Consider the following 15,698-nt stretch of genomic DNA (forward strand, 5'->3'; position numbering starts at 1 on the left):
TCTGCCCCATTCATTCCTCCCAGCCAGGTGTCCCCTGGGGTCCTGGCAAAGAGACCACCTGTAAGGACTGGCCCTCACTCTCAGGCAGACCCCTATCGGCCTGCCCCGCCCCGTAACCAGTCATGCCCTGAGTGTGGCTCCTGGGCAAGAGTCATGCCTGCACATGCGTGCGTGCCTCCGAGCAGAGGCTGCTGCCTGCACGGGGTGGGCGGGCTCCTGCAGCCCGGGGGCAGCCTGGCTGTGTGGCAGTGAGCAAGAGTCGTTGGTGTACATGAGAGTTCTCTACAGCAGTCGGGGGCCACATGGCACAGGGTGCTTCCAGATGCTTACCCAGATCCTCAGACTGGGTTTGCCCCCAAGCCAGTGAGACCCTAAGGTGTAAGGGGGCAAGTGAGCCCCTTGGATTCCCGGTACAGCCAAGCACAGCTCTGGGTCACTCATGCCTGGTCTGAAGGGTCTTAACGCCCCAACTCCTAGCTGTCCTCTCCCTTCCGGACAAGTCTGTGGGACAGAGGAGGTGGCGTGGCACAGCTGGGCAGTGGGCCAACCCAGGAGGGACGGCTGAGCCTCATCTCCTGACTCTTAAAACACCTTTACACCCACGTGCCTGGTGGGAGCCTGAGCCCGGCTCTGGCCGCCCTCAGGACACGTGTGCTCAGCAGGCCACTTCTATGTCTGCTTTACAATGTGCCAAACACAGGACTCTCATAGGGGATTGTGACAGTCATTAAGAAGTCCCAAGCCAAAATGTCAGGTGTGCAGTGAAACAACACTGCTTTATCTGAGGTGTGCTAACGTGGGTTTTCCGTGGCAACAAACGGAGCATGAGCTGCTGGCACGTGTGTTAGAGCACATTAGAAGGACACCAGGCCACTTTCTCAGGCGGGAGCGGACAGCAAGGGAGCCTGATCTCTGTGTGTGGTGTCCTCCCTTGGGTCTCTCCCCCTAAGCAGGTGTGTGAGGACATTGAGGAGTCCCTTCCCCTTCCCAGGAGGATTAATGAGGGGGGGTCTCCGTAGACTGCTGTCTTCCAAAGATGGCAACTGCAGGGACATGATGCCACTCACACGTGCGGCACAGCCCTGGGACACTTTCCAAGGAAAGATCCTGCTGTCGTGGACACTGGCTCCTTGGGTGCTTGTTCCTCAGGGCAGATGACGCCCCCGTCCACTGACCTCAAGGGCCAGGACAAGCCTTGAGCATTGGATCCTTTCGGGCCTCTGTGTAGACCTGGGCACGGCATCTGTGAGGGAGATGATGGGTCCATTCTCCACGCAGCGTGGCCACAGAAGGGCTTCCAGGAGGGACCGCTTGCAACCTACCGTTTGTGCTTCATTTCAGAGAATGCCTCCCCGAGTGAGCTACGGGACCTGCTGTCAGAGTTCAACCTTCTGAAGCAGGTCAACCACCCTCACGTCATCAAGCTGTATGGGGCCTGCAGCCAGGACGGTGAGACTGGCCGTGGGGTGGGGCGGGCACAGGGTGGGGGCTCCGGGCAACCCTGTTTTCCCTCTTCCCTGCTTTCCCATCCTTTCCTTCCCCGCCCCTTGTTCTCCCTCCTCCCGAAGCCTCGGCTTCTGGCTCCAGTCTCAGCCTGGAGCTTGTGTCTAGCTGTCCACTGGCCAAGCAGGCACTTCCTGTCAGAGGGGGCACCTGCTAGTGGCACTCTTTGGGCCTGCTGGGGTTGCTCAGAGGGCTCCAGTGTGATATCCCAGTTGTCAGCACCCTGTTCTGGGCCGAGCCCCCAGGGCAGGGAGCTCCAGGAATGGGAGGTGCATCTTGGGTACTCAGAGACACAAGGTGTGCCGTGACCTCCAGGTGACCCCAACTTCAGCCTTACATGGCAGGAGCATTGTCACCATTTCTCAGATAAGGACACAGAAGACAGGCCTGGTCTGGTGGTTTTCCAAACCCGCTGTGCTGCTCAGGGGCAGGGGCGTGGGTGTGTGTGTGTCTGTCTGTCTGTTTTGGGGGAGTGAGGGGCTCAGGGAACAACAGGGAGAGGGCAGCAGGCACCCTGGTCCGCACCAGCAGGGCTCGGGGCTGGGCCCAGGGAGCTGTTGAGAACAGGCTGTGCGCAGAGCCGCGGCATCTGCGGCCGGCCTCTGCCTGGGTCACTGCTCCTCGGCCCGCGCTGCCGCAGAGATGCGGGGATGCGGGATGCGGGAGGTCCCGGCAGCGCGGGGTGCCTCCCAAGGCAGGGCTGAGCGCAGGGTCGCCTGCCTCGGGCACCCCCAGAGGGCGGCATCACACGGCAGCTGGAGGCACGGACTCGAGAGCCCGCTGGGACCTACGGGGCCCCGCGCGCACGGAGCTCGGCCAGGCCCGCCTGCCCCTCGCCGGTAGCGTGGCCGGTACTCCTTCCGCACGCCCAGGCCCCTCTCTGCCCACAGGGCCGCTGCTCCTCATCGTGGAGTACGCCAAGTACGGCTCCCTGCGGGGCTTCCTGCGCGAGAGCCGCAAGGTGGGGCCCGGCTACGTGGGCAGCGGAGGCAGCCGCAACTCCAGCTCCCTGGACCACCCGGACGAGCGCGCTCTGACCATGGGCGACCTCATCTCGTTCGCCTGGCAGATCTCGCGGGGGATGCAGTACCTGGCCGAGATGAAGGTGTGTGCCGCGGGGCGGCGCCGCTCCTCCCGCCACGCCCCCGCCGCCCGGCCCTGGCCACGCCCCTGCCCGCCGCCTGGCCACGCCCGGCCCTGGCCACGCCCCCGTCGCCCGGCCGTGGCCACGCCCCTGCCCGCCGCCTGGCCACGCCCGGCCCGGCCTGAGGAGTACTCTATTTTCTCTCTGGAAGCTCGTCCACCGGGACTTGGCTGCCAGAAACATCCTGGTTGCCGAGGGAAGGAAGATGAAGATCTCGGACTTTGGGCTGTCGCGAGATGTGTACGAAGAGGACTCCTACGTGAAGAGGAGCAAGGTGCCCGGGCCCAGGGTGATGCGGGGCTCCTGGCGCGGGGCTGGGGCGGCGCCCGTAACACACCCGAAAAAGATAAGGCCCATTTTTCAGAGCGCGACACTTTTTCTAGTCCTCATCCCCACTCCCTCCCAATCGTGAGTCCCCGAGCCCCAGTTCGGGACCCCCGCGCGTGCGCTTTCCAAGGCCGCCTAGCGCCGCCCAAGTGCAGCCCTCTTCGTAGTTGTCCGCTCTGCAGGAGCAAAATGTCCCCATGCTGTGTAAGTTTAGCTCTCTGCTCAAAGGAGGGCGAAAGGAAATAAGCAGAAAGGAACGAACTGCTTTTGCTTTACAAGTGGGGGTTCTCCCAGCAGGGCCTGGGAGTCCTGGGCGGGGTGCGTTTGAGGGCCACGCAGGAGCCCCCTGGAGATGAGATGCAGCTCAGGAGTCTCCCGTTGTCCAAGCCCAGGAAACAGGTGGTCAGTGCCCTTCTGGGGACATCTGGTTTCACAACATCGTCCTATTCCTCTGCAACCTCCTTGATCCTTAGTTTGGTCTCAGCCTGCCCCTGTCCTGCAGCCTCCAGGTGACAGCCCAGGCGGTGTGCGTTCAGGGGCTGTTTAAGGGTCACACTGACCAGACATTCAGAGCAAACTTGCTCAATAAAAGAAAAAAACAATACAGCTTCACTCTGAGGGGTCTAGAGAAGCCATTTGTGTTGTCATGGCTTGTGAGGACAAGGTTTCGTTTCTTCTGGGGTTTCCGTTGCGACAGCAGATCTCAGAACTGCTGAAGGGGAAGTGTAAGGGGCTGCTCCCCCGCCAGGGGAGGGTGTGGGCAGAGCCTTCCTGTTGACGCCCTGGTCCTCCAGGGAGGCCTGAGTCCTGGCGGGAGAAGCGGAGAGCAGGCTGCCAGACTGCAGGCACATTGTCATTCACACAGTCCCAAGACAGGTCACACTTCATCAGGGACATAAATCCTTAAGAATACTTTTAAGAAAAAGAAACTACAGTAAATGTTATGTTACAATCCAAGACATGCATTTTTTAAATTGCTTTGTGCCTTAAGACTTACCTGTAGAAAAGCTATTTCTCAAGTTGCATTGGAAAGGATTTGTTAGGTCAGACCCCAGCAGGGCTTCTGGGAAATGCCTGTCTGTGCAGTTATTCAGAGCTGCTAAAAGGCCCCTGGGATTCAATAGGAGGGAAAAACCAGCCTCAAGACACATAAACAGATTCCGTCCCTCGGTGCTCTTCAGAGGAGCCTTTAGTGTGTCAGCTAGTGTCAGACATTCCCCAGATGGAAACGCTAGATGTTGGTTTCCCAAACACATTTGCCCTGAGAACATCCAGAGAGATCTTGCTCTAGGTATCCTTGGCCTGCCTGTAGAGGCATGTGGCACGTGACAAGCTGGCCCTGTGTGGCTGTGGGTGGACGCTGATGCCCGCCAGCATCTCAGCAAAGCCTGGGAGGTGCCAGCTGGGGCCCTGGCCCCTTGAGGCTGTGCACAGCCGGCTGTGTGCCAGGAGCAGCCACAACACTCCTTCCAGAACCGGAAGCTCAGGGCATGGCCTGACCTCCTTCCCCCCTGCTTCCCTGGGCATCAGAGTAATTGCAGGGCCTTTCTTTCGCCCCCTCTTCAGGGTCGGATTCCAGTCAAATGGATGGCAATCGAGTCCCTGTTTGATCATATCTACACCACCCAAAGTGATGTGTAAGCGCGGGTGTTGCCTGCCTGGGGCGGGGGTTCCTTACATGCATGGGGAGCCACGATGCTTATCTGTGGAGCTCACCAGGGAACAGTGCTGTCCCTGAACACCTGTCTGCAATGCCGGCCACCTGCACTGACCCCCACGCTCAGCGGCCTTCACGACATATTTGCTCAGCAAATGGCCAGGCCCGGGCAGTGGTTCTGAAACCTAGATGGAACCTGTGAGAGCAGAGCAGGTGGCCGAGAACCCACCTGCCGCCCCCACAGGCCCACTCACAGGCCCAGCCAACAGTGGCCTTCCTGTGGGTCCTGAGCAGGGGGTCGGTTCAGGCAAGGCACTCTGTGACTGTTCCCCCACCCACAGGGGGGGACTGGGGGCCCCAAGGGAGGTGTCCTCATGTCAGTTTGTAGGCTGGTGTGCCCCAAACTGCTGCAAGGTGGGAGCTAAAATTTGTTCTTCCAGGTCAAATTATAAGACCTGACAGTTTTTAAAAACACAGCACACTTGCTTCTAAAGTATTCAGCAGTCGACAGACTTGCATATTTTGAACAATGTCAGCTGTGAGAAAGAGGTTCGAAGTAATTTTAGACAACAGTTTTCTGATCGCATAAGCTGCCTGTAGGATGATTGGAAAATGCAGAGAAAAGCATGAGGTAGAGGCTAGAAGTCCCTGGATCACACGCCCGGTGGCCCCTGCCAGCCTTCCAGTGTGTTCTGCAGTATACATGTGTATACTTTACATTGCCCTGGTGGGCTCGTGTGATGATGCTGTTTTGTGACATGACCTTGTTCCCGCTTCACAGTAAATTTTCCTTCACACTGAAACATTTTTCTCGCTGGTCCGATGATAGTGTGTTATCAGAACTCATTAACATTAGTGTCACTAAAGGTGGTATACAACCCCCCACTGCTAAATCTGACTAGCTTAAAAAAAATGTTTTAAAATTTAAAGAATAAAAATATATATTTTTTTTATAGCTTTTTTTCTTATAAGATTTTACAAAGATGTCCCAAGTACACAGAAAAAGTGAAAGCGCTGCCCAGGGCACCCAAGTCCCGTTGCATAGGTTCTCACCCCGTTAGGTGCCAGCTGCTGTCCCCCTTGGGGGAGTGGCTTCTCTGGGGCAGGGACTTCAGCATGACATGACGGGGTGGGGGCCAGGTAGGCAGGCATCGGCAGTGCAGCCAGACACAGCTGCGGTCTGGAAGCCACTCTCTACACTGGGGCCGACGGCGTCAGCGGGTGCTGGGGGATGGACGTCTGGGCTCCGCGGAGGGCGCCTCAGGGGCCTCACCATGGGCCGGGTAAATCCCTCAGTGGTCCGCTCAATTGCTGCAGGTGGTCCTTTGGAGTCCTGCTGTGGGAGATCGTGACCCTGGGGGGCAACCCCTACCCTGGGATTCCTCCTGAGCGGCTCTTCAACCTTCTGAAGACTGGCCACCGGATGGAGAGGCCGGACAACTGCAGCGAGGAGATGTGAGCGGGGTTTGCTCTGGCCCAGCCTCACTTGGGAGGGGAGGGGACACATGCACCCATTCCCTCCCACTCTTGAGCAGCCTGCTGCCCTGGAGAGGTGGGTCATGGGGAGTGGCAGGGTGGAGGTTAGAGGGCCACCCTTGGTGTGGTGGCAGACACTGGGCCCCTGACCCTCCTGCGGGGTATGGGGGTTCCTGGGGGGCCTTACTAGGATAAGTGGAAGCAGGGCCTGGAACAGTGCAAGCTCGACCTGGAGACCTTCCCCGCAGGGCGCCTGGGGAGGGGTTCGTCATCCAGAAAGGCCGGGGCTGTGGGGTGGGGAGTGTCCGAGTGTAGGTGCAGGGGCAGCCTGGACCTCAGCCTGAGTGCACTGGAGCCTTCACACCTCACACTGGGCTGTTGGATGGGACGGTCCTAGGAGGCCAGGTCAAGAACAGACGAGAAGGGGCCGTCCCGAGGTGGAGATGCACTGGTCCGTTCATTCCCTACTGGGGCAAGGTGGGGTGTGCCAGGGTGAGGTGGGCCACCTGGGCACCCAGGGAAGCAGGAAAGGTGCAAGACAGAGGTGTGATTACCAAAGGTTTTTGTTTGTTTATTTCCACACCTTAAAGCCATCAGTCAGTTCATCCCTCCTAAGAGTTTTAAGGACTGGAACTTCCTGCTCAGTCGCCACAGTGGTGTAGCATCCGACCAGCTGTTTCCCAGTGTCTTTGCAAAGGAAGTAAAAATAAATCCCTGCCAGAGGGAAGGGAAGCCTACAGGATGCTGGATTGTGGTGCTGGGTGCCTGAGCCCACCGTGGCCCCGAAGGCCGGGGTCCTGCAGGGAGGCTGTACCCCAGCTCCCAGCAAGGCTCAGACAAGATGTCAGTGCTGCAGAAACAGCTTTGAGGCTCAAGTACAAAGCGCCCTCAGCCCAGGCACAGCACTGGGCGCGGTGGCTGTGACAGGCTATGGAGGCCTGGCTTTGCCGGGTAGTCACGGCCTGTCTGCTCTTCCCACCAGGTACCGCCTGATGCTGCAATGCTGGAAGCAGGAAGCAGACAAGAGACCGGTATTTGCCGACATCAGCAAAGAGCTGGAGAAGATGATGGTTAAGAGCAGAGTGAGTGCCCAGAGCTGGTTCCCACAGGCGGGACGTGGCGTGGGGGTTCCAGCCTCACCCCAGGGCCCTCAGAATTCGCAATGCGGGGCCAGACTGGGGCCATGCAGGAGGAGGAAAATATTCCAAAGCCAAGGGAAACCATGCTCAGTAGTGGAACCTGAGGAAGTGGAGTTGAGTCATGTCCTTAGTGCAGATGCTCACAGGGTGCTGCTGGGGGTGGGCAGAGACTAGAGAGCGGGGGGACTGCGGAGCACACAAGAGCATGCTGCCCTCACAAGGGTCCTCGCTGCGCCTGAGGGTGGCCTGCAGGAAGACGAGCCAGGAATGTGCCAGGTCTTCTGAATTCTCCAAGGCTTATGTGAAGTCTCCCAGTTTTTATTGTTAACAACTCATTTAAATATTCAAAAGCCCAGCTTGGGCCAAACAGAGAGCCAGCCTGTGTACCTTCTTCAGTTTGCAATTCTGTAAGTCCAGAACATAAGAAGGTCAGCAAATTCTCAACTGATCCTTATCAAGCAACTGTAAGGAACCATATTCAGTCTCGGATTTTGGGACTGCAAGTAAGCAAGACCTCCCAGCCCTGCCCTCAGGATGTTTATGTAGAGGCTTCACCTTAACATTGGCACATTTACTAAGAGTTGTCACTTCTTCTGACACAAAAAGCAGGATGCAGGATCTAGGCCGCCTGTAATAAAACTTCATATCACTGTATCGCTTGGGCAAAAACCTCTGAATGCTGGGAATACAGGGTTGTCCTGAACAGAAGGGATGGCTGATGCCAAGGGGAGCTGGCCTTGCTGGGACAGTGCTGAGAAGCAGCCGGAAAATGCCAGAGCTCTTCTGTGCACATTCGTCCAGGCAGTGGCAGTAGCAGGCACAGGGGAACCCTCGTGCTTGGGAGCTGCAGCCTGTAGCAGCAGCGTCCTGTGCAGACCCGACAACGGTGTCGTATTTCAGATGTCTGAGCCCTGACAGGGTGTTCTAGATGGCAGGGGTCCCTAGAAGGAAGCTGAAAAGCGTCCTGTAGGTGGGGACTGCTTCTTGGTTCCTGTTGCTTCCGTGTGAGTAACGTGGCTGCAAGCTCTCCCAGAGCCAAGGGCTGTCAACAGGCGGTTCCGGTACATGCCAGGCCCTGGAGATAGGACGCTGAGGGAGCACATTTCTGTCCCCAGGGAGGTGACTTTCTAGGGGGAGAGACAGAGTAGATAACGCCTGGGGGGAGTGATGAGGATCCCTGAGTGGGACCAGATGAGGCAGCAGCCATAGGAGCTCGGAGAGACGGGGAGACTCGTGCAGGGTGGGGGCACATCCAGGACCTCAGCAAGGGGACCAGGGTGTGTCCAGTGGTGGCCCACGGTAGGGGCTGACGAGCCACCTCTCTCTTTCAGGACTACTTGGACCTTGCTGCGTCCACCCCATCCGACTCCCTGCTTTATGAGGACGGCCTGTCGGAAGAGGAGACGCCCCTGGTGGACTGTAATAGCGCTCCCCTCCCTCGAGCCCTCCCTTCCACATGGATTGAAAACAAACTCTATGGTAGAATTTCCCATGCATTTACTAGATTCTAGCACCGTTGTCCCCCTGCTCTATCCTTACTCTTGGTGATGCTTTTTAAGGTGTTTCTGATCTGAACGAAACCAAAGTCTGCTCTGAACCTTTTTATTTGTAAATGTCTGACTTTGCATCTAGTTTACATTCAGGCATTTTTGCAGCTATGTTTTTCTAAAAGGATGTGAAAATAAGTGTAATTACCACACTGCCCAGCAATTTATGATGCCAGAGGAGAAAACGCATAGGGCAGAACTCTCAGGGGAGGTGGAGAACTTGACGAATGAGTCATTTCCGGGGTAGAAATCAAGTCTCAGTACGTCTAATTTAACTACTTGGATAAATTTACCCAATCTGGGGAGGTATTTAATTGAGAAAGAAGCAGCCAGCACCCACCGGCCCGCACGGCGAACACAGCCAGGCCCCCTATCCTGGGTGGGCGGGTGCCTCGGAGGCTGCCCAGGGCTGGGAGTGGAGGTTGGCCCAGCCTCAGCCCATGTCCCAACTGCGTGTCCCCGGCAGGGGCAGGGAGGTGGCAGGAGCCGGGCGGGCCTGGGAGGACACACCCAGACTGCTGTTTTCACATCCTTTGCGTTACCCACCGTCAGGACCGTTATCACTTACAAAGCGCTAAAAGCTGGAGCGAGTGCTTTTTGAAAGAACGTAGTCTGTGGTGCTGTGGTCTTGCAATGGACAGTAAATATGGTTCTTGCCAAAACTCCTTCTTTTGTCTTCGATTAAATACTTGAAATTTTTTCCGTTTCCTAACCTCATCATTGATTGTTGTGAACTCTTGGAGTCTCAAGCATTTTTCAAGCCGAGATTGTTCCTTTCGCATGCCTCCCGACTCACTGACTCCTCGCTGGCTTTGGGTCTGGCGCCACACTCCACGTGTGCTGACGGTGCTGTGGGGCTGGCCTGTGTGTGCCCTCGATTTGGAAGGCCCTCTCCCCCCTCGTAGGCTTGGACGACAGTCGAGTGCCTCCTTTACGGTAGAGAACGTTTTATAGAACGTTCTGCTGCAGTGAGCCGCTTTACACAGCCGTAGAAAAAGAGTTAAACAGTTCAACAACTGGACGTCAGATCTGAGAGTCTAAAGCTCGTGAAAGTCAAAATTGGTAGTGTCTGTTAAGTTACATTTACGAAGAGAGCACGTGATGTTTCCCCTAAATAATAACAATGTTTTGGAAACCTGGAGCACAAAACCGTTAATGTAATTGGCACAGAGACCACGAGTTTGGTTTGAACATCAAAGGGAGTTTTGCCAAGGCCTTACTGTCTGCACATGAAGTTTTGGTTCTTCAGTGCAGAACAAATTATCTGTTTTCATTTTTAGGCATGTCAGACCCGAACTGGCCTGGAGAGAGTCCTGTACCACTCACGAGAGCCGATGGCACTAACACTGGGTTTCCAAGATATGCAAATGATAGTGTATATGCTAACTGGATGGTTTCACCCTCAGCGGCAAAATTAATGGACACGTTTGATAGTTAACATTTCTTTGTGAAAGGTAATGGACTCACAAGGGGAAGAAACATGCCGAGAATGGAAAGTCCACTGGCCCTTTCTTTGCGCACATCACACTGGCCAAGCCAAGTTCTGTTCCCAGGTGGCAGGCACGTTTTTCGTAATTTGTTTCAACTGCTTTCTGAAGTGGTTTTATTTCCAACAGCCAGTGATTTTCCCTCCTAGCAGACACGCCACACTGGGTAAGACTTCTGAGTCTTAGTGGTTAAATATTCCTTTCTCTTCTGCACCCAGCAGCACCCAGTGTTGGTCTGCGTCCATCGGTGACCACCACAGTTCTGCGTTCACATGTGTGGGGCCACCACTCCCTTCCGTGTAGACGAAATTGTACCCGAACTTGATTTTTCTGACTGCTACCAAATAAGGCAACAAGATCTAAACACGAAGCACACGCACACAAAAGGCAGTAGGAAAAAAAATGGCCAAAGTGACTGTCCTTGTTCAGAATGAGAGCCCCGCGGGGCCTGGGCGGTGGTGTCAAAGCCCCACCAGGGCTAGAGGGGAAGAGGGGACCTCAGGATGGTGCTTGGCTCGGCGTTCGAGATCCTGAGAATGGTTTTTTAAAATCATATAACCTTTTCTTAGGAAGACATTTGGTTTTTTTCATGATTAAGATGATTCTTAGATTTAGCACAATGGAGAGATGCGATGTCATATTTACCACGTAGATGGTGGCGTGAGGGAAGAGGGCTCACAAGACACATTTGTCTCGAGTGGGCCCACCATATCAGCCCCACGCGTTCAGTACTGAGTGACCACTACCCCTGACCAGAACAGCGTGAAGAAAGGGGGCTTCTGGAGTGGAATGACCCCCATTCCCAGGACTGCTGATGGCAGAGGCTTTGCTGCTGCGAATCCCACCCGCCGCCAACCTTCACCGCGCCCACAGCCAGCAGAGTCCAGAGCAGTGGCTCATCTTACACGGTAGGAGTAGGTGGGACCTGTGCTCACATTCATTCAAACCGTATCAACTGGCTCACACAGGGACAGCTCAGCTAGCTGTGTTAGAAGTAGCATTGACAATGACCAAGGACCGCTACACCTCCGATGACAATTCTGACGTGGAGAAGACGATGTTTTGGCTCTCATAGAGCTTGTGTGAAAAGGCACATATGTCAACTCTTCCTGGGTTTGTGATTTAATGCTGCTATCGCAAGACATCTGTGTTTCTTAGATTCTGACCATGACTCATAAGCTTCTTATCATTCTTCACTGCTTGTTTGTGGACACAGACACTCAACACCCCTCCTGTCTTGTGGGCGTGGCTTTTGGGAAGTCGTAGCAGCTCTTCTGGCTGTCTCAGCACCATAACTGTGCAGAAACACTGCCTGGTCCTCAGACTCAAAGCACTGTGATAGGACTTAAAATAGTCTCATTAAAATACTGTATTTTATAGGCACTTCACAAAAGCAGTAAAATTGTGGCATTTTGTGTGGCCAAGAAGGCTTGGATGAGCATATGACGGAGCCTTCTGGTGTGTGTGTGCACATGTGAGCACACACATCCAGAGAGGGAGCTGGAAAAATAATTCCTGGACATGTAACGTGGCTTTAGTTTGGGCCATTTTTCAGATACACTGTGATAAGTTCTTCTACAGATACCAATAGACATGGTAAACTTTTGATTTTCAGATGTGTTTAATGATAGTGTTATTAAATGCATAAATAAGGATAAACTCTTCCAAATTGTTAAAAAAAAAAAAGCCTATGCAGTAAGTATGAATTGCTACAGCAGGTTCGTTCTCAGCGGGGTAAGAACTCCAAGTGTAAACAGCTGACCCAGTGACAGGGAATTAACCTTTAACTAATAACCTAATTGCCTATTCCTGAGTTATAAAAGTATCCTTATAGTATACTTATTAGTAAGTATACTTATTAGTCCTATCAGAATTTTCATAGACATATATGCAGAAGTTACTAAATATTAAGTATTACCGAGTATCAAGTAGCAATCTGTCAGTTAGTAAAATTTGTAAAATCTATTTGTGAAAGGTTATTAAGTCATACCGTGTTAATTTTTTTGTAATCAAGGTGACTAAGAAAATAATTTCAGTTGTATAAATAAAATCATGTATCATAAAATGTGTAAACTTTTTTTCTTTTTAACTTCCTAGTTGGAAACATCAGATTTCTGATTTCGAAGTTTCCATACAAGAATTAAAATGCCACAAGGGAATCTCTCATGATAACCACTGGGGATCAGTAGTGAGGGCTGGAGCTCTGGCGATGTTACTGGCTTATCTTGTATGATTGGCATGTGAATAGGCACATGATAATAACTGTTAACAACTCAGCTACCTGTTCCAGGAATTCCTGCCTGCAGGTGTCCTTCCCTAGAACAAAGCACAGCCAACATGGAGTTTAGGTCTTCTCAGTTCTCTAGCAATGTGCTTGCTGCTGGTTTCTGGAAGCTGACGTTGGAGCTGTGGGAGACAGGGTGTGTAATAAAATGCAGAGTCCTGAATGAACTTCCATTAGAAGTTGGAGAAAAAACATTGTCCTGAACTACTGTAAGCTTAACATACTAACCGTTTGTGTCTCCTCTCGGATTGTGTGGGAATTCTCTGAGCCCTCCTCAAGTGCCTGGCAAGGAGCAGGTAAGTCGTCTGGCAGACGGGAATTGTGCATTAGGTGCTGAGGGCTGGTGTCATCTCCCGTGCGTACGTACACGTGTGTACACACTGGCCTGTGCGTGCTTCGCCCAGTGGCTGCCCCGGGCCTTTGAGTCCACACCTCCTGGCCTTGGGTGCCTGTGCTGCCCACAGCTCCACCGCACTTTGCAGTGGCTGGGAGGCAACATAATCTCCAGGGCCAATGTTTGCTTTAGCCTTTACCTCCGAATGTTTAGAAACCCATGGCAAGAAAAGCTGATACTAAAAGCCCCTTTTTCAAGAGCATAGACTCTCCTTTAGGAGTATTTGTGTGTATATGTTTGTTGGTTTTTTCCCCCCTAGAAAAAAAAACACATTTTCCACCAACCTCCACGAAGGATTCCTTCCCACCATGAGGCCAGCTTATCTGGGTGGAAATCTAGTTAAACGTGTCTGGGAACAGGGCTTGAGTAAGTGCTTACTATATAAAAGAAAATTTGAAGGGAAAGCATAATTTCCACCAATATAAAGAAAGCCTTCCCCCCTCCCGCAGGCAGGCAGAGCGGTGAGCAGTTCTTCTTCCTTGGGGCATATTCATGCACAGTATACAGACACACCTCGTTTTCTTGTGCTTCATTTTATTGCTTTTTTTTAAATGAATTGTAGGTTTGCAGCAACCCTATGTTGAGCAAGTCAATCAGTGCCATTTTTCCAACAGCATGTACTCACTGTGTGTCTGTCAGCTTTTTTTAGCAATAAAATAATTTTAAATTAAGGTATGTGTATTGTTTTTTAGACATAATGCTATTGTATACATAATAGACTACCGGATAGTGTAAACATAACTTCTATATGTACTGGGAAACCAAAAAATTCATGTGACTCATTTATTTGTGATATTCACTTTGTTGAGGTTGTCTCGAATGGAACTCGCAATCTCTCTGAGGTATGTCTGTCTTTAGCTGCCCTCACAACTGGAGGGTGGTTCTAGGAAGTCCTAAGAAATCCTTACTGGCCAGGCGCGTGGCTCATGCCTGTAATCCCAACACTCTGGGAGGCCAAGGCAGGAGGATCACTTGAGCTCAGGAGTTCGAGACCAGCCTGAGCAAGAGCAAAACCCCATCTCTACTAAAAATAGAAAAATTAGCCCGGCGAGGTGGCGCACACCTATTGTCCCAGCTACTCAGGAGGCTGAGGCAAGGAGGATCGCTTGAGCCCAGGAATTTGAGGTTGCTGTGAGCTAGGCTGACGCCACGGCATGGCACTCTAGCCCAGGCAACAGAGCGAGACTCTGTCTCCAAAAAAAAAAGAAAGAAATCCTTACCTCTGTGGCCCCAGAAAAGGTACAGGAGTGCATGTGGCCATGCAGCAGTGGGCGGGTACCCCTCTGGTCTTCAGCATGAGGGGTGTGTTCTCTGCCTGTGCATCCACAGGAAAAGCACCCTCTCCACTGGGGCTGCCTGCCATGTGTCTGTGGCAGCTGCCTTGACCAGAACTTTATAGCAGAGGGGGAGGGGATCTCGCTGTGGAGACGTCAATGTGGCAGGGAACTGGGCCAGCCAGCGTGGAGGGAGCCTGAGGCCTGAGAACCCCCAACCACTGTGACTAGCACACCGGGAGAGCTCGTAAACCCGCATCCTCTCTGATGACACTGAGCCATTCAAGGTAGAAATTGGTCTTGGCAAGAAAGGTAAGCGACTTCTAAAGCTAAAAAAAATCATTTTTCATTTCTGAGAAGGAAACAATTCTGATATATCATATGCAGACAATATTACTATGTGAACTGTCCGTTTCGTGAATAAAAATATGAAGTTCACGTTGAGTGTCCATGTTTTTGTGGATCTTTGTCAATGTCATAAGCAGGACACGTCTCACCTGCACTGCAATCCTTTTCCGTACTTCCCTTGGGGAAGGAGTCTCTGGGTGTCTGGAAGGGTCTAGTCCAAGGGAAGGAAGAACATATGGCTGCCTGTGCTCCCTGAGGCAAGGCACGGTGGCCAAGGGACTACAGGGAGCTGGGCAGCACCTGCATCATAGCCCGAGTCCTGGGGCCTCCTCTCTCACCAAGACGCACGACTTACTCCATATTTTGTGCTTTTCTTCTGGGAATTTTAAAGAGCTTGAGAGTTTTCCTGGAGACGCTGTGGCCACAGGGCTGAGAGGCTGAAGCTCTTGGATCACTCAGACCTAGGGTAAAGGGGCACACCGAGGGTTTGGGGGACTTCATCAGTGTCTGGAAAGAAAAGTGAGGTTATAGCAAGTGATTTCTAGGAATAGGAATGACACCAGGGATAGAAGAATTCTGGTGTCTCACAAGATAGTCACTAGAAAAGTAGCGTGTTGTAGAAAATTGTGTTTTTACAGAGATGTCCAAAAATTACCTATAATCTTTAACTTTGTAGAAATAAACAAAGGCCACCCATATGAGAATACGCAGAAGCTATTTATTCTGAAATTGCTATACAAGGGAGTCAACCAGCATCACTTGCTTTTGGCAGAGACTTAAAGGTAGGCAGAGGAGCGGGAGAGCTTCGTAGTAAAAAGCGGGGTGGGAGCAGAGGGAAGGGATGCTGTGATTGGGGGTTCTTGGCCGGGGGAAGCTGGAGGCAGCCAACCAGCAGCAGGGCATCTTTATGTGATTGGTTTGGGGAATATACTTGGCTTTCTCTGGTTGGTTCTGAGTTGGAAAGAGAGGGCAAAAAGAGGGAAGCTGGCAGTTACTGACCAAGTCCTGACCATTCTGGGGTAAGTGTTGCAGAGATCATGGCTGCTTACCACAGAGACTGTGGTCTGAGTCCTTTGGTCATACGTGGTCTGGCCATTGTCTGTTTGCATGTTCAGTCT

General features: G+C 52.9%; 1 protein-coding gene across 1 annotated transcript in view; it reads left to right on the plus strand.

Moving 5' to 3' along the window:
- RET (ret proto-oncogene) overlaps positions 1-10,231 on the plus strand; it is a 44,513-nt gene extending 34,282 nt beyond the window's left edge. The window contains exons 15-22 of the mRNA XM_012653897.1: positions 1,241-1,449; positions 2,394-2,608; positions 2,799-2,921; positions 4,541-4,611; positions 5,949-6,086; positions 7,090-7,189; positions 8,578-8,725; positions 10,074-10,231. Of these exons, the coding sequence (XP_012509351.1) occupies positions 1,241-1,449; positions 2,394-2,608; positions 2,799-2,921; positions 4,541-4,611; positions 5,949-6,086; positions 7,090-7,189; positions 8,578-8,725; positions 10,074-10,231 (1,162 nt within the window). The remainder of the gene's footprint in view (positions 1-1,240; positions 1,450-2,393; positions 2,609-2,798; positions 2,922-4,540; positions 4,612-5,948; positions 6,087-7,089; positions 7,190-8,577; positions 8,726-10,073) is intronic.
- Positions 10,232-15,698: the final 5,467 nt, after the last annotated feature.

The sequence above is a fragment of the Propithecus coquereli genome, unplaced genomic scaffold, assembly GCF_000956105.1.
Source record: "Propithecus coquereli isolate 6110/MARCELLA unplaced genomic scaffold, Pcoq_1.0 Scaffold434, whole genome shotgun sequence".
NCBI classification, from domain to species: Eukaryota; Metazoa; Chordata; class Mammalia; order Primates; family Indriidae; genus Propithecus; species Propithecus coquereli.